The sequence below is a fragment of the Notamacropus eugenii genome, chromosome 1 (assembly GCF_028372415.1).
Source record: "Notamacropus eugenii isolate mMacEug1 chromosome 1, mMacEug1.pri_v2, whole genome shotgun sequence".
NCBI classification, from domain to species: domain Eukaryota; kingdom Metazoa; phylum Chordata; class Mammalia; order Diprotodontia; family Macropodidae; genus Notamacropus; species Notamacropus eugenii.
In genome coordinates, this window is record NC_092872.1 from 415,676,709 (window position 1) to 415,696,249 (window position 19,541).

The following is a 19,541-nucleotide window of genomic DNA, read 5'->3' on the forward strand; positions in this document are numbered from 1 at the left end:
TCCTTCTAAAATACTGGCAAGTCATCTAGCCTAAAGACCTCCAGTATTCTCCAGGGAGAATATTCTCCAGGGAGACACCTCATGACACAGTGAGCTGGAAGAGCTCTGGCAACTAGTCCAACCCCGACATTTCACATATGAAGAAGCTCAAGTACACCAACATTTATTGTTCTTGATACTTTACACAGATGCTATAGAAATTACACATAAAAAAATAGTTTGAAACAGATAATGAATTTATTGGTCAGCTATGAGTAGGAAAATACATTGGTAAAGAAAAAAAGACCCTGTATATAAATATAATACTAGCTAGTTACAATTTGACCAAGAAGAAAGTTCCACTGAAGAGAACAGTAAAAGCCCTTGTTTACCATCAGACCATATTCAGTTTCCCAATAATCTTATTAAAGAGCTGCCTAGACAAATGCAACATTCTTTGAGCTTAGTGCTGATAATGTGCTGGTTTGTATTACATGAATGGTAAACAAGAGATAGTCCAGTGCATCACACATTATACAGAAGTACTGAGAAGAAAGACTAGATATTCTACTTTAGACACTACTTGAACATACCAAGACAACTATGTGTTATTAAAATATATGTAGCCAAAAAAAATCGCAAAGTTAACATATACTAAAATACTGTTTCAGGCTGGGTTAAGAAATGCCTACAGGAGCAGTTGCTTGAATAATAAAGTTATACAGTTTGGTGGATTGCTTTAAAAATAAACTGTAGAAATTCTTTTGTCTTGGATGGGACTCTAATGTAGTGAGACTGATTTTATGTAGCTTATAGAAATCCAGCCTTATTACTTTAGAGTCATACCATACATAGACAAAAAAGGAATACTGAAAACTATCTATTAAGAATTTGCATCTTAGAAAAAAATTTGAATTTGAATTTAAAATCCAACATTCAGGAAGATAATTTCCCTAGATTTAGAAGCATTAGGCCAAACTAAGGCTTACTGGATGTCACTGAGTTGAACATAATAACAACAAATTTCCTAGTAGTCGTCTTTGCCTAATTAATCCTATTTGTCTTTTTTTAAGTTTCAATTAGATCATATTTCCACAGCTTTAGTTTAAATTGTGCCACAAGCTAATTTAGATGAACATTATTTTCTCAAAGGATAAATAATCTCCATAGATACTGCAGACTGTCCCGAGCTTCAAGACACTTTACAGCATGGAATTTAATGGCCCCAAATACCTGTTTTCCTGTAAGAGAGGAAACTCTAACCCTTCACTTTCCCCTTTGCCACCCTCCCACCCCACTTTAAAGAACATTTGTATGATGTGCTATTATTAGCAAGAACACTGAAGGCCTGTTATGGCAACACCAAAACTGCATTTAATTAATATCTGTTACAGAGCTTTTGAAGAAAAAAAATCTGCACTGTGAAAACATATGAATTTTATTGCATCTTTTTGGGTACGGCTTGTTGGAAATGATGTTAAATTAGATTCATGACATAGGAAAATATTTTAACATAAAGCTTGCTTGACAAAAGCATCTCAGTTCAGTTTGGGTGTAACTGTTCTTCCCCTTTAGATTCAAAATATTTCTCCTTTGAAATTATAGCTGTAAACCATTACTTAGATCCTTACAATTCAATTTATCACTATCTAAAAGGTGGAAAAGCAATTTAAACTGACCCAAAGACTGCAATATATCTGGTCTAGGCAAGAACAAGTATCTTCAAGACACAACAGTTCATAATATTTTACTCTGCTGCCATAAATTCAAATCTATTTAAGACAGTAACAAATACAGGTGAAACATAATAAGTAAAGCTCAAACCTTTAAGAATCTAACAAGTGCACTCCAGCTCCAGCACCTAGTAAAGTAAAATAGCCCCTACTAACAAATACAAAATGAATAAGTGCTTCCCCCAAACCTGCCATAAAACTTTCTGGACTTATTATTACATAATCCAGATCATCAGAAAAATAGTTTACTCAATTTGGTGAACTCAACTAGCTCATCTTCACTGGAAATTGTCATGATGCATATTACCAACACATTGTTAAGGAAACATGAGTAAACACCTTTTATTCACACTTTACAAAAAAACAAAAACAAAAAACCATAAAAATTATGCATTGACACTACTACAACAATTCTACCTGCATTTCAATGTACTGATTATAACCTGGACATGTTGATGTCTGCACAACTTTAAAAAACCAAAACCAAACCAAAAAAAAAAAAAAACCACCTCAAACAAAAACCAGGTCCCAGACAAGAATTCAAGATCAAGACTTTAGAAATTTAAAGTGAAAAATATTAAAATTTACACACTATATAATTTTATCTTAAAATGGTTAAGCACATTTAAGTGCTGACATTTTATAATAAAATTTTAAGTCATTATTGGCAATGACTCATTCACTGTATTTAAAAAAATGCTCACAGCATTGAGTAATTTTTCCCTTAATGTTCTTACAGTGCCCTTTTGCTTCCCTGCCTGCAGTTGAAACAAAAGCAGTTGGACCAAGCTCTTTTGGAATTCATTTAATTGATTTTTGAAAGATGAGAGAACGGGGAAAGAAAATATAAGTTATTTTTCAAGATAAAGTTGGCTTTACATCTCTAAGCTACTAATGGCACTATGAGCAACAAACACAGGATATGATATAACTTCTGTCTTGATTGACACACTAAAATAAGACTTGGTCACTTTAAAATGATCTGAAAAATTGTCTTGGGAACCTGTTCTGAATATACATTTAATTTACACTGCTTCATAAATGAGAAAACATTACTTTTTTTTTCAAGGAATGATATTCTCTTTTTTGGAGACAGGAACACACTGAAACTGAAAAGAATTCACATGATAGTAGTAGTTTGAGTGACAGGCAGCACTGTGCAATGACTCTGTGAGCAGTGCTTGGGTTTGGTGAGCTAGGAATTGGGGACCCACATTCTGAACATGTTCAAATATGTGATATTCAATGCTTCACAAAAGGAAAAAATGCCACAGCTTCTACAAAAGCATTTTCATAAAATTCTCACAAACGTTAACAGTATTTTAAAAATATAAAAGAGGATGCACAGATTCTCTCTGCATGCACAGGCAGTGCTTGTTGAGAACAAATAAGAGCAGGCACAGTGGAGATAGGACAAGTAATATTTTAAACAGAAGTTAAGAAGCTGTACATAAGCATCCCTAATTTTTCTTAACTTAAAAAAGTTAAAGATTTAAAAATATTAGAATGTACACAAGTCTACTGATCATTCACTGCTTAGCTTATCTGTCCTGGGAGTCGTTTTTCATACAATTCAGAAATGCATGGATAAGTTATCTCTGGTCAGAGTTAATAATGTCTTAAGCTTTAAACAGATTTTGATTGAAAAAGCAACGTTCTCAATTTAAAAATAAAGTAGTTCAAGAGGGCCAACACAACCCTAACAGTGCAAATCCTTAGCAGAGAAAGCCTGTGGCAGCTTCTTTTACTTACAAGCTGTCCTAACACATGAAACCAATAAAAATTTAGCCTTAGTTTACAATACAATCATTTCCAAATCTGATTTTTTTAAAGTACAAAATCTCATAAATCAGGTCTTCTGTAGTTCATATATAAGCATAAAGGCTAAATTCAAATTCTCTATTTTACAAACAAGTCTGAAAAAGGAGGGAGTGAAGTACAGAAGAATGGTCTCTTGATGTTACTACTGGCCTCAGAAAGTAGTGCTACAGATTTCTGTGCAAAGAGAATATGTTGTATAAACATTTCCCTATTTCAAGGCATGAAAATATTATGCTGGAAAGAATAGGAAGATTACTTGTAACAAATTAAAGACAGGTGCAAATGCACCAATCCCTGTCTATCAGTATACAAAGCAGATTGGGCTCAGAATTTTGTCTCTGTTGATAGCACCTGGCTTTTACTATGTCTTTACCAAATAATCAAGATTGAAAATTCAGGTCATCATTAAGAAAAAAATCCCTGTTGGCCATACCTCACTCCTCTATATTCAGATTTTACAATTTTACAAATCAGATTGAGGTTGTCCTCTGAATATACTTGACTACCTCCTGCCAGGAAGGTGGATACCATTGACTGGGGGCAGGAAGGGTAATAAGAGCTCCAGTTGTGCAAAAAGTGAGAAGTGGTCAGAAGGGATGAGTGGGTGTGGACAGCCGCTTATATTGTTCTCTATTAGCCAATGGTGATCCAGAGGTCCAAGAATGCCTAGGATGTTCAGCTGAGGTTTAGAGTAGAAGATGTAGTCAATAATACCCTGGAAAACAAACAAAAACAAAACCCACAAGATGTTATTGAAACATCAAGGGCTTTCTTTGGGGAACACAGTTTTCAAGTTTTATCACTGGTATTACCATAAACCAAATCATTCAAACAACTTCAGTCAAAGAGAGCAATGAGAACATAAATCATTAGGAAGGATTTGACTCAGGTCAATGACAGGAAGGAAAAGGGCAGAAAAGTGGCTTCCAGATTATGCTACTTGGCTTTAGAATGAAGTCAATATAAATCCTGCCTCTTGAGACCTGTCTTGATCCAGTCCTGCCACTAATCTAGTACTCTGTAGAATATTGAATGATAGGAAGAAAATATCAGGTTCCACTAGAGATAACAAAGGTGACTAGCTGAAATGAATAGAGCTAATTAGTTCCAACCAGCAGTATAAAGCTGTACAAATTAAAATGTTAATGACCTAATTCTGGGGGATGGGGGTAGGAAGATGGGTTACAGCTATGCCAATTAGAACATATCATCTCTATGAAGAAACAATAAACCATAGCAACACTCAACTGAAAACGATCTTTTCTTCCCCGCCCCCCCAAGTCCTATTAAGATACCTCATGAGGTGATAATGACCCCGGGTTCTCCAAGGCTATGCTTGCTGAGTATAAGCATAGGTCATGGACTATGTGATGTGGTTGTCTCATCTGAACACTACCCTAGTTAAATGTAGAGGGACTCATAAGCAGCAGGTTGGCCACTACACCAGATGATGAGTTTTTTTGGCCGCAGAAATTTACAAAGAACTGTGCAAGATGTGGAGGGGCTACAATCTACACTGAGATCTATGGTAGTAAAGACATGGCAAACATTCTATTGCAGGATTCAGGTGCAAAACACACATAATGTGAATAACTTAAAATTCATAAATACATGAATACAGACAAATAATCCATAGAATCTCTAAACAGGATAAAAGACATTTTGTGACAGGCACATCCATACACAAAAGCAGTATTTTCAGAAAGACAGATTATTTCACTGGGGCATCTTTACTTTTTTAAATGAAATCAGCTGCCCTAGTAAGGAGTTATAAATACCTGGTTCCTCCTCCTTCACTGCTGCAGCTAAGTATATAGAGGAGAGATGGGATTATTTTTAGGAATAACTGACATACAGCACTTTAAAATGTGAAAAGGGCTTTACATACATTCCCTCATTTATTCTTAATTCTGTAAGGTAGGTACTTTTGGTATTAACCTCATTTAATAAATGAGGAAACCAAGGCTCAGAGAGATTAAATTATTTGCCTGTCACACAGGTAAGTGCTAGAATTTGGGTATGAATCCAGGTCTCTCAACTCAACTTCCATTACAGCACAGGGCCTTCTCTTATATAATTAATGAAAGCACTGAAAGAGAGACTCTCCTAATGTCTTTACTCAAAACATAAATCTAGAGAGTTCAGTTTTGACTGACTTTTAAAAATTTTAATTTAGCGTTTCATTTTTCCCAATTACATGTAAAAACAATTTTAGCATTCTTTTTTCAAATTCTGAGTTCCAAATTCTCTCCCTCCCTCCCCTCATGGAGAAGGTAAGCAATTTGACATGGGTTTATACATGTACAGTCATGCAAAACACATTTCCATGTATTTGACTGACATTTTTAATGGGGAAAAGAGATGCAAGCAGGGAAATTAAGGTCAGGGCAGGCTAGGGTGAAGAAGCAAATGAGGACATAGTGAATTCATCACAAAAAAAGAACATGAAAGATACTGCAGAAAGCAGAAAAAATGGCAAGTACAAAGTATCAACACCATCAAAAATTAGTCTTCACTTTCTTTTCTGGTTCCAGGTTTAATCTCTGATGAATCAGATGCTATTTGCATGTGTCTTCTGACAACTTTTTATTATTTCCTCACTATGTTTTCTTTTTTAAAAAGGTTTAAAAAAAAAAGATATAGACGCCAAGGTTTTAAAGCGAGCCACAGGTTGTGCAGCCCTGTTTTAAAGAGTAGTTCGCTGTTGCCCTAACAATTCTATCAATGAATCCTTCCATTTGAGCAATAAGGAAAACACACTCATGTTAATTGGGTTAATAGAAAGTGTGTGTGGCAGGAGGTGCACCCTCAGGAGATAAGCATTTTGAAGTACCTACCATGTACCAGGTACCGTGCTAAGCAATTTACACCATTATCTCATGTGATCCTCATGACAACCCTGGGAAGTAGGTGATATTTTTATTCCTCTTTTATAGTTGAGGAAACTGAGGCAGACAGATTAAGTGATGTGCTCAGGGTCACATAGCTAGTAAATGTCAGAAGCTAGACTTGAGGTTAGGTCTTCCTGACTTCAGGCCTAGTGCTCTATTCTAGAGTAATAATTCCTCCATAGATTTTATTCACAGGCAACAAGTTGTGAATAAGACTAATCTTGGGGCCAGTAGCTCACTCTCATGTTTGTCTAATGCAAACACAATAAATTACTGCTACGGTAAGGTTACTATAAATTTATCAAGTATGATCAAGGAATGAAATGTACCTGGTTAATAAAAACTACCCTCTACACACAATAATAGATAATCAACTTAAAAATTAGAATATATGCTATATTGTACATAATTCCAAAAGGGATATCATAGTATCTCAGAAACAGCATTATAAAAATCATCTTCTAGACACTATAACTCATGAAGTAAGACCACCTTACTTTTGGTTTTACACAGAAACTAAGTGTTATTACATCATCAATTTACATTGAAAGTTGATTTTTTCCCCTTACTGAGGGTCACACATTTTGATCATCATGTATTTCCATGACAGAAATTCTATTCAAATAAGCATGTACTGAGTAAATATGAAGAGGAAGTCTTTTTCTAACCTAAAACCAATCCACTCACCTAATTCTTATTCTTTTAAATGTTAAGACTATACAGAGATACTTGGGTAAGGAAGAGAACACCTTTTTTTGCTAGTCCATGAACAAAGAAACAGCAATATTCAGTATAAAGAAATATAAAGAGCATTGGAATGGGAATCAAGGGGACAAGGTTTGAGTCCCTGCTCTGTCAGAACTCAGCTGTGTGTCATGGACAAACCACAACTCTGATTATCTGGTTCTTCCACTGAAAAATGGAGGGATGAGAGGTTGGGGGTAGATTGATAAGCTCTACAGCCTCTTTTAAGCTCAAGTACTCTAGCAATCTAGAAATCTAGAGTTTACAATGGAATTTCAATGGGAACTGTAAGGCACCATCAGACTTCACTTCTATTGCTCTATTGTTAGACAAAGGCAAATTTAAGAACTGCTTCAAAAGCTGTCATAAAAATTGAGAATGCATTGTTTTTCAAGCTACCACCTCTCTCACCACATTTATTTAGTAACTGACAAATTAATTCAAGAAAGAAACAATTTCATGCTACACCTTGGACATAAGAACAATCCTTCAACTTGTATTGTCCAGATGCATCTTTGACCAACCCAACAAAAAAATCAGGAAGTGGGGCAATAATAAAACTTTCCCCATAATTTAATATTCTAAAGTAAATCTGACTTCACTTAATTTTGACAGTAAAACCAAAGATACCTCAGCTTAACAATTTAGTTAACACATCCCATTTTACACAATATAGTAACAACTCAATTATCCAAAACAGAGCTGGCAGGTGGGGAGCGCAGGGTGGAGAGAGAGAGGGAAAAGAAGGAAGCATAAGAGGTCTCTGAGAAAACAAAACATGTTTTCAAAAGATACACACTGAAACACAAGAACTTTCCTCACAGGATAGTCCCCTTATTTAGAGTTTATTTACTCTTATTTCAGATGTGTATCTGATGAGTTTGGTTATCTGTTTTCCAAACCCAGAGAGGAACAAAAAGCAGCAAATTGTTGGTGGGCTGTGGTAGGGAGAACTGTTAGAAGACATAACAGAGTTAAAAAAAGAAAAAATAGTATGGAAAACAAATATAGTTTTAAAATACGGCGTAGTTTAGGGACACAGTCTTATAAACTTCAAAAATTAAATTACTGTTGGCAGCACACATTTATGTCATGCTCTTGAATCAAGAGGAGGTTAAGTTGAGCAAATTTTATCTATTCCACTAAAATCCTCCTCTGATGTCTCCCTATAACATGAAAGGGTTTTTGGATGTCCAAAGCCTAGGTCAGATGAATGCAAACTAACTGGCTTGATAAGCTCTTGATTACAGGCTTGATGATAGATTTTATCTGGTCCAAGGCCTAATAACCAAAGCTCATCCCTTTTTGAGATGGGGAGTTGTCTGAAGGCTACCAGGTGATAAATATTTTTTCAGTAGTAACTCAAAAAACTCATCTAAATTATAGAATTATGACTTAAATCGTAGATAATGATGTGCTGAAATATAAGTATACTCTGTTTAAGAAGGCAAGGAAGTATATAAAACATTAATAGAAAAATCTGATCTAAAATGTTCCCTGCTGTGAATAATTCAATCCCCAACAAGAAAATGAGGAGTTATTATAATACAAGTCTATGAAAGGTGAAAATTCCCTTTTTATTGATGGTTACACATTTTTATGTTAGAAAGTGAAGCACACGTCACATGAATTTCTATCAAAGGGCTTGCCAATGCTCTGTACTCTAAAGGAACAGTTTAAATGAGTCTTTTTATCCCAATTAAAAATGTGTTCACGTTTTAAAGATGTATATTTTATTATATTAAGTAAAAAGGCTACCTGATTTTCTAATGGAAGAGATGCTTTCAAATCTAAATTCTCACCTTGAAATCAAATGTATAATTTGTATAAGGCATTAGGCCATTCTCATAGGCACTCTTTAACTTGAAACCATGCGTAATCCTTCCATTTGTCGTTCCATTTTTCCCATTACAGCTGAAGTTAGTAAGACTTTCGTTGTATCTCAGTTCTTTGAAATCCTTATGATTTGTTTCTACTCCACCAGTACTCAAGTATTCTACAACACCTATAATAAACAAAAAAATTACCAATTAAAATTTAGTTAGTTAAAATTGTCAGGCTTACCAAGTTGTCTTATGATAAATATATAATGTAAGTAAATGCTCTAAAAATACTATTTACAGAAGCATCTTAAAATTCATGTTTACTTAACATCACATTTCTACCATTTCCAGATACTTTACTACTAAGACAGGGGGATATTATGCAGTGATATTTCCGGTGCATAATCTTCAATCCTAATTAGCAATAATAATTTCCTGAAAGCTTTATGAGATCAGTTGTAGAGGTCAAACCATTTGCTTTAAAGCTCACTTCTCTAACTATCCTTAGAGTTTAGTAAGCAAATTACTTGATATTGTATTTATTCTACCAAATTAAAGAATATTCTTGCATTGTACTTGTGTTTGTGAAGGAAGAGGGTATAAATATAGGAGAGAAATCTAAACAAATAAAGCATCTTCCAGTTTGGTAGCACAAGCTTTAAAATCTAATAGGGTCAAAGGTTGACAGATTTAGAAGTACAAAGAACCTTAGAGGTCACCATTTCAGTCCTTTCATTTTACAAGACAAGAGATCCAGGAAATAAAATGACTTGTTAAAGGTCACAAAAGTAAGCAGCAAAGCCAGAATTTGAACTGGGCTTTTCTGATTCAAAACTCAATATTCTTTCTACTTTATCACATAATGACATACCAAATAGCACTTCAAATGCAGTCTGGTTCATTCACCCAACTTGGCTGAAGTCAATTTCCTTGAATTTTGAAAATAAAAAATAAGACCAATTTAGCCTACCCTATGCCAATAAAAGATATCATATCTGAGATCCTGTGAAAGGATGGTTGGAATCTAAAAGAGGTATTGTTAACAATCTTCTCAGAATTTGGGTTACACCAAACAACTGAAGAATACATATAGATATTAAGAGAATGAAAACAAGTGTCCACTTTTATGAACAAGATAAACAAACTTTAATGGTCTGTTACAAATAAAAAAGACATGAACAGATTTATAAATAATTAATTTTTAACTATCACTTCACTTAATCATATAGTACGTGCAGAGTACAATGCTGTGAAAGATACAAAAATAAGTAAGACAGGGTCCTCACCCCTCATGGAACTAAAAACATAGCAGGAGGAATAGGATACATTATTTTTGCCTTTCAAAAATGCAAGATGAGAGAATCTTAACCCGGAGTCTGATAACGTCCAATATAATTAGTTTCCTTTGTAATCCTATATATCTTATTTCATGTTTAAAAACATTATTCTGAGGACAGAATCCAGAGGTGTCAACCCCTGACTTAAGAGCACTAATTCAGATACCTAAATTCTAATTAGGTCATTTCTCTATTTAAACTGTGTGTCATCCAAGAGGAATAAAGTTTAACATATTAGGATTTTTCATTATACTATTTCATTTTTTAAATGTACAAAACCATTTCATGGCATACATTTGAAGTAGGTCTTTTCAAATGCTAAGTCTAATCATCAATATCATCTTTGGTGACTAATGCATTTATATATATAAAAAAAAAGTATTCTACAAAATAAATATTGTTGTTCTTACCAGAGTCTGGCAAAGAATTGAGATCTGCACACAGCACAAGTGGAATGGTTCCAAGTTCTCCCAGTACACTTGACTTGAGACTCCGAGAGGCTTTGTCAATGATGTTCTTTACTTCAGAGAGGAACATCATAGTTTGTACCAATTTCACATCAGAATATTCAGGATCCCAATGCATATGTGCATTAGCAACAAGAATAAGTTGCTTTTCTGTTCCAAGATGTGGCTTTCCAGCTAAAATTAGAGGACAAGAGAAACCAAACATTTCATTTCTCACAATCTTATGACTGAAAGCAAATTATTTTAAATGGCTCAACTCATTTAAAAATGTCCTTAGTACTTAAATAGTCTTAAGATCCTTTAAAACACACACACACACACACACACACACACACACACACACACACACACACACACACACAACTTCAAAAGGGAGACTACTTCCAATCTACCTTTGCTGCCAAAAAAAGTAGAAAAGTGTTGATGTTCAGGGTATGAATGGCTATTTCATTTCATATTTACCTCTCTATTTCTTTCAAATCAAAAATGCCTAGAAGCAAATAATGAAGGCTTTTTGCTTTTCACTCATTCTTTACAAGACTTCCTTAGGAAATTCCCCTATATCTTAAGCTCTGTGGGTAGGAGAAATGATTTGACATATTGGAAAAGACTGAAATTTCACTTTTTTGGGGGGACTAATCAAGATAAGATTAGCTATTTTCAGATTTCTACTCTCTTCAAAGCTGAGAAGACAACACATCTATATTTTAGATCCCAATTTCATCAGAAATTAGTCACTTACATGACATTTCAATCAATTCTTTTCGAAGTTCTAGTAGCACTGCAACTCCAATGTTATCTTTTGTCATAACTCTGTTCAGCATAGCTTCAGACCCTTCTGAATTTGCCATTGCTAGTTGATTGAATTCAACAGTGTGTTTCTGAACCAATGTGAATCTAAATATCAAAAAAAAAGCATAGTTGAAAAAATGCTTTCTCAGGAGAGGCAGCATGGTATAAAGGAAAGAGCCTGAGACCAAGAGATAGGAGGCCTGGCCTTAAGTCCCCACTCTACAACATGACTTTGGTAAGATACTCTTTCTCTCTGAGACTTTTTGTTTCCCCATCTGAAAAATGAGAAAATTGGTCTGGCTAAATCTTTCTAGTTCCAAAATTCTGTAATTTGAAAAGTACAAAGATTTCTAATCCTGTGCATATTTATGTATATCTGATGGAGCTAAGATCACTTGAAGACAAATTCTCCACATTTAATGGCAACTTTCCAAAATTAATTTTAAATCATTTTCAGTTTGGCACTAATCTACACAGGGTTTTAGAGCACTGCACACCTAACAAGGAGGTTCTCTTCTCTGAACTTAAATTTGACTTAGCCACAATGCACACAATCTTCTTAGAGCTCATATGCCACACTTTCCCAAGGATCAGGTTCAAGATAGGCAATTTAAGAAGTTCTTTGGGAACACGCAGAGGGCACATGGTACTTCCATTTATATGAATTAAACCCCGACAATTAACAGAAAATAGAAAAAAAATGTATATGTATAGACACATATGAATTTTCCTTCAAATCTATTAGGACAAAAATTATGGCAGTAACTTCATTTTTATTAATAATTCAGTTTATTTAATGCATTCAATCAACAAATGAGTTGATATCTCCTTAAAAAAGACACCCAGAATAAAGAGTTAAATGTTTTATGTTTGCAAGTACTTACTTTTCTGTCTTGAAGAATATTGCACAACCATCAACATGTTTTCTTTCTTGTTCTGACATTGTCCTAGCTCTAGATTTTGGACTAAAGAATCCATTGTAGCCGCGTTCCTTTAGCTCTACCAGAAAAAAACTGTAATACTGTTCAGTCTCAACCTCCTGAAAAAATCATAAACAGCAAAGTATTTCAGTTCCCTAAAAACAAATTCATTATGACACACAAACTATTATAAGCATACCCTACCTACCATAATTAATTAGTTACATTAAAACATAATGTTAGGTGAAAAGGGGTTAGTAAGTATCAAAGGATCGCTACCTGTTAAAGGATGATGATATTATGGCTGACTTTAGTTACAATGTATTAACCTTTTTACTGCAAAAAGGCATTGGTCAAGGCAAACTTATAGAGGGTATGCCTACATACCTACATGTTATTTGTAGAGGTGTTGCACTTGAGTTATAGAGGTAAGAACTGCAAAGGCCCATCTCCCTTTTTCAATTCATTTTCTCACCTGCTTGTTTTTCATTTTACAAGTACAAAGTGCCCAGATCAATTCTTTTGGTACCCAGGAACACAGACAAAACCTAAGGTGTAAAGATGCTGTTCTACCCAGGTCATTTTAAAGTAGTTAATTATAATGTCATTCCAGAGACTGGTATGGTGAGCACCATAAATGTAAATTTTTCATATATAAAGTCAATGTGCCCTAATCAAGATGGTGCTAAAATAAAAAGAAAATTCCCTTATACCTAACTCCATTTTCCCAGGTACTTCAGACTAAAATATGCTGAAGTAGTGAGGACAATGTTGGCCACACTCAGATATTATCAAAGGCTGAAATTAATTCAGTGGGGCAATATAGGGTTGAGGTGAGAAGTGGATAGTTTGCCCACTAGGTCTAGAACCCAAGGGATTAATGCTGTAAGTGGATTACAGGAAACCTATAAATATAGGAATTCAAAACTCTGTTAATTGACAGATGCCAATTAATGTATACTTCATTTGTTCCTTTACCAATTCTGAAAGATGAGATTTCGTACATTTAAACAAAAGTTTTTCTCCAAAAATTACCTGAAGACTTATGATGTCAGCATTGCAGCTCAAGATTTCCTGCATAATGGCTTTTTTTCGGTATTCCCAAGTAAGTGCCCATGATGGACAATAGCCATATAACTGCCGGGTTGCATACTTATCACAAAGAACATTGTAGCACATGACAGAAAACAAAGCTACAGGAAAAAAATCATTTAACTTATTTACATCAATTTCAGAAAAAAGATTTTTACATTTTTTAATACTAAACTTTAATTTAAGGTACTTTAATTTAGAGGATAACACAATATTAATAAAATAAAACAGTTCAGACTTGGCTTTTAGACATTCAAAATTCTAAAATGCAGGTTTCCAAGGCTCTCCAATTCCTCCCTATTCTTCATTTCCCTCTATCCCCAAACTACCCTCCATGGAGAAACATGTAAAATTGATAGAGTTATGTTAAAAGCCAAGTTTTGTTCACTTCTGCAGAACTACACAGTTAGCGTATGCACAAGCATTAAGTAAAATCCTGTTAAAACTAATTATAAAGTATTATACAAATTATTTTTATCAAATTTAGAATTTCAAAGGGAATCAAAGTCAAGTGGCAAACCTCTTATTAAACTAACAATTTTGTTATCCTGAAAATCTACTGAATCAAATGCTGCTTGATACAGTTAGGGCATTACCTATGTCTTAAAGATTTTGATTTAATGCCTATCAAATAATGTAAGCAATAAGTGGACCTCAGATATCATGTAAAATCACAGAAGACAAAAATGAGGCCCAGGCCAAAGTAAGTGAACTAGGGTTAAGCCAGTCTCCATTACATCAAGCAAATACTCTTTTGTTGTGACTAAATTTCACTGTACTTTACAGGGCACATTCTCAGTACCACACAGAGGCTGGGCACGATGATGGGGAGAAGTTTAGTTTTCAAAAAATATGATTATTAGTATTTTCCAAATTACGTCAATTGTAGATAGGTTTGTTTTTTTTTACAAAGGGTCCACAATCACTGGTATACCCTAACTTAAATCATATTTAGAAATAACTAGTAGGAAAAAAAAAGCAAACAAAAACAATGCTACCAACCAGTTGGCCTTGTTCTGTCTGGTTCTTGTAACATAATCCAAGATCTTGGAGGTGGTTGTTCTGTTGCCACTAGTGGAATATTTAACACAAAATGAAATGACAATATTTCTATTTGTCTTCCCAAAAAAGTAATCTAAACTAATTACCACTTACTTGTTTTTCCAGTACCTGCCAAATTATCAAGCAAATAGTTCAGTAGCCTTCTTGTTCCATCTGGTTCCTGATAGAGGTTCAATATATCTTGTGTAAGTGGATTTCCTTGAAGTATTTTAAAAAAAGCAAAATAAGATTCAATTTATAAGTATTCAATTTAGAAATTGCAAAATTATTATGAATTATTAATTACCTTTAAGTTTCATAAACTGAACTACCCTAAATTAATTTAAATGAAATTGTTTTAATCAGAAAAAAAAATCTTCACAAACAGCAAAAGCTGAGAAACAAAACACATTTTTTTCCTCTGGATTTTAATCAGATTAAGTGAAAAGGTAAAAGTGATTAATGTATAGGTATGAAACATGTTTGCTTCTTCAGGCTACAGTACTTTCTTGGCTAGTGGGTAAATAACAAAGTCTAATAGATTATAAATTGCAAAATGGACAATTTTGATTAAATTGAAAAGTTTTTGCACAAACAAATCCAATAGAGAACTGAGTCAAATTTACAAGAATACAAGTCATTCCCCAATTGATAAATGGTCAAAGGATATGAACAGGTTAGAGGAAGAAATTAAAGTCATATGAAAAAATGCGCTAAATCACTATTGATTAACGAGATGTAAATCAAAACAACTCTGAGGTACCACATCACACCTATCAGATTGGCTAATGTGACAAAATAGGAAGATGATAAATGTTGGAGAAGATGTGGGAGAGCTGGAACACTAATTCATTGTTGGTGGAGCTGTGGGCTGATCCAACCATTCTGGAGAGCAATCTGGAACTATGCCTAAAGGGCTACAAAAATGTGCATACTCTCTGACCCAGCAATACCGCTTTTAGGACTATATCCCAAAGAGATCATAAAAATGAGAAAGGGTCCCACATGTACAAAAATATTTATAGCAGCTCTCTTTGTAGTGGTCAAGAACTGGAAATCAAAGGGATACCCATCAATTGGGGAAAGGCTGAACAAGTTGTGGTATATGAATGTAATGGAATACTATTGTGCTATAAGAAATGACGAACAGGAAGAATTCAGAGAGGCCTGGAAGGACTTAAATGAACTGATGCTGAGTGAAAGGAGCAGAACCAGGAGAACACTGTACACAGTAACAACCACAGTGTCAGTACAAGGACCTAAAACATGCTCAATGGACTCTAGAGGCAAAATGCTATCCACATCCAGAGAAAGAACTATGGAATTGGATCACAGAATGAAACAGAATATTTTCTCTTGTGTTATGTTGTGTTTTGTTTTTTTTCTCATGGTTTTTCCCACTCATTTTAATTCTTCCATGCAACATGACCAATGAGAAAATGTGTTTAATAAGAATGTATGTGTAGAACCCATATAAGATTGTACACTGTCTCAAGGAGGGAGGGGGAGAAAAATCTAAGACTTATAGAAGTGATGTTAGAAAACTGAAAACAAATAAATTGACAAAAAAAACCCACTAATAGATTATTTCAGCCTACTATAGTAAAAAATGAAGAGTACAGAAACTAAAGTCAAAGGAGATGGTTTGAAGCAGTGGTTCTCACTTACTTAATTGATTTATTGGCAAGTCAGAACTTTTCTGGCCCTTATTTTCTTCATCTAGAGATAATACTTACATACCTGGCTGTGGTAAACATACTTTGTAAAAAACTATAACATTATGCAAAAAGTGAACTTTATTATTATTACTATGACTATCAGTGACTTGGAAGACCTAGTTACCATGTTTATCAACTTCAAAGATGACAAAAAGCAGAAGGTGCAGCTCATGTACTAGACAATGGAATAAGGATCTAAAACGATTTTGATAAACTGGAAAGAAAGACTAAACTTAACATGATGAATTTAACATGGCAAACATAATTTTCAATAATTGTTTCTTGAAGTTAGTACAGGTAAAGTTGTGTTTTGTTTTTTAACTTAAGCACAAAAGTATAGGATAGCAACATGGTAAAAAAAAAATAGCATCTCACATCTCAAACAATATGCCATAATAAATTCTCAATATAGTAATGGTCTAAATACAAAAGAAAAGTTTAAATATGAAACAAGAAACAATATTGCAACTGTGTAGAAAAAGAATATTCTGGTAAAAAATGACTCTAAACAAATTCTAGAGCAGTAGAAGCCACAAACTGACACAGTGAAACAGATTTCTAGCCCAAGACAGACTGGAAGGCCAACAGGAAAGAACAGAGAGCAGCCCACCTGGGCCACACTGCAGACAGGACTGGAGCAGGCCTCAGGGCGCAGAATCATGTGTAGCAGCTGTGGTTCCCAGATTTCTCAACCCACAAAGACATCTTCAAAGGTCAGTAAGAAAGCTCTTTCACCTGGGTGAAAGGGGAGCTCAGTCTGGCCCTAGTCCTGGCCCCAGGGCAGCAGCCACTACTGCAGCAGCTTCCACTTTTGGAGCCCTGGCCTAAAGACCCTGGGGGAATCTGGCAGCTGATCTGGGTCTCAGTCCTGAGTGGTGGTCCCAGGGTGAGGAGGAGTGATGGTGTGGTAAAGCTGGTGGTGGCTGTGGAGAGGGAATCCTACTTGCAGTTCCAGGGCAGAAAAGAGTGCTTGGGGCTGCTCACAGACTAAAGCGCAGTAAACTCCTCTCCCTTGATTATGCCACCTTGGAGGAACTAAGAACTTACAGGTCCCTAGAGTATAACCTCCACTTGACAAAGGACTCAAAAGTCAAGTAATTAGCTGAGAAAATGCCCCAAAAGGGGGAAAAGATAAGACTACTGAAGGTTACTTTATTGGTAAAAAGGTATTTTCTTCCATTCTTTCAGATGAGGAAGAAAAAAGCAGACCATCAGAGGAAGACATAAAAGTCAAGACTTCTACATCCAAAACCTCCAAAAACAATATGCAATGGGCTCAGGCCATAGAAGAGCTCAAAAAGTATTTTGAAAATCAAGTAAGTGAGGTAGAGGGAAAACTGGGAAGAGAAATGAGAACAATGCAAGAAAATCACAAAAAGCAAGTCAACAGTTTGCTAAAGGAGCCCCTCAAAAATGCTGAAGAAAATAACACCTTTAAAAACAGATTAACCCAAATGGCAAAAGAGTTCCAAAAAGCCAATAAGGAGAAGAATGCTTTAAAAAGCAGAACTGGCCAAATGGAAAAGGTGGTTCAAAAGCTCACTGAAGAAAATAGGTCTTTAAAAATTAGAATGGAGCAGATGAAAACTAATGACTTTATGAGAAACCAAAAAATTATAAAACAAAACAAAAAGAATGAAAAAATAGAAGACAAAGTGAAGTATCTCATTGGAAAAACAACTGACCTGCAAAATAGATCAGGAGAGATCATTTAAAAATTATTGGTTTACCTGAAAATCATGATAAAAAAAAGAGCCTAGATATAATCTTCCAAGAAATTATTAAGGAAAACTGCCCTTGATATTCTAGAACCAGAGGGTAAAAGAAAAATGGAAAGAATTCACCAATCACTTCCAGAAAGAGATCCCAAAAGGAAAACTCCTAGGAATATTGTAGCCAAATTCCAGAGTACCCAGGTTAAGGAGAAGATATTGCAAGCAGTCAGAAAGAAACAATTCAAGTACTGTGAAAATACAATCAGGATAACACAGGACTTATTTAGCAGCTTCTACACTAAGGGATTGAAGGGCTTGGAATATGATATTCCAGAGGTCCAGGGAGATAGATAGGATTAAAAACAAGATTAAAACCTTCCCAGCAAAACTGAGTATAATATTTCAGGGGGAAAAAATGGAATTTCAATGAAATAGAGGAGTTCTAAGCATTCTTGTTGAAAAGACCAAATCTGACTTTCAAATACAAGAATCAAGAGAAAAATGAAAAGGTAAAAAGGAAAGAGAAGCCCTAAGGAACTCATTAAAGTTGAACTGTTTACATTCTTATATGCAAAGATGTTATTCATAACTCATAAGACCTTTTTCAGTATTAGGGTAGTTAGAAGGAATATATATTATATATATATATATATATATATATATATATATATATATGTATGTATGTATATAGGTGTGTATGGGTATGTATGTGTATACTATATATGTGTAGGTATGTATATGTTCATGGGTGTCTGTGTGTATATACACACACATACACAGAGGGCACAGGGTGAGCTGAATATAAAGGGAGAATACCTAAAAAAAAATAAAATTTACTATTGAATGGAATGTACTAGAAGTAAGAGAAAAGGAGAGGTAGAAAGTAGCAAATCATTTCACAAAAAAGAGGGAAAAAAGAACTTTTACAATGTGGGGGAAGACGGGGGAGATAAAAGGAAATAATTGAGCCTTATGAAATGGAATTTGGCTTAAGAAGGGAGTAACACACACTCCATTGGATATGGAAATCTATTTCACCCTACAGGAAGGCAAGGGGGAAGGGGATAAGAGTGGGAAGATAACAGAAGGGACACCAAATTGGGGAAAGGGATAACCAGAAGCAAACAGTATTGTGGGAGGACAGGTCAAGGGAGAGAATGGAATAAAGAGAGGGCAGGGTAGGACAGAGGGAAATATGGTTAGTCTTTCACAACATAACTATTATGGAAGTGCTTTGCATTGTTACACATGCATGACCTATATGGAATTGCTTGTTTTCTCAATGAGGGCAGGTGGGGAGAGAGGGAAGAAGAGAACATGGAACTCAAAGCTTTAAGAATGAATGTTAAAAATTGTTTTAGCATGCAACTGGAAGTTAAGAGATACAGGTAATGGAGTACAGAACTCTATTGTGCCCTACAGGAAAACAGAGGGGAAGGGGGATGGAAGAAGGGTACGTAATAGAAGG

At 34.8% G+C, this 19,541-nt stretch overlaps 1 protein-coding gene across 4 annotated transcripts in view; it reads right to left on the reverse strand.

Moving 5' to 3' along the window:
- Positions 1 to 215: 215 nt before the first annotated feature.
- CNOT6 (CCR4-NOT transcription complex subunit 6) overlaps positions 216 to 19,541 on the reverse strand; it is a 52,009-nt gene continuing 32,683 nt past the window's right edge. For 3 of the 4 annotated variants that reach the window (XM_072631221.1, XM_072631218.1, XM_072631219.1), the window contains 8 exons: positions 14,755 to 14,859; positions 14,602 to 14,670; positions 13,543 to 13,700; positions 12,472 to 12,626; positions 11,538 to 11,692; positions 10,739 to 10,969; positions 8,971 to 9,173; positions 216 to 4,248 (listed from right to left, as the gene is read on the reverse strand). In XM_072631221.1, coding sequence (XP_072487322.1) covers positions 4,036 to 4,248; positions 8,971 to 9,173; positions 10,739 to 10,969; positions 11,538 to 11,692; positions 12,472 to 12,626; positions 13,543 to 13,700; positions 14,602 to 14,670; positions 14,755 to 14,859 — 1,289 coding nt within the window. In that variant the 3' untranslated portion in view covers positions 216 to 4,035. The remainder of the gene's footprint in view (positions 4,249 to 8,970; positions 9,174 to 10,738; positions 10,970 to 11,537; positions 11,693 to 12,471; positions 12,627 to 13,542; positions 13,701 to 14,601; positions 14,671 to 14,754; positions 14,860 to 19,541) is intronic. The other variant, XM_072631220.1, reaches the window with a different exon arrangement.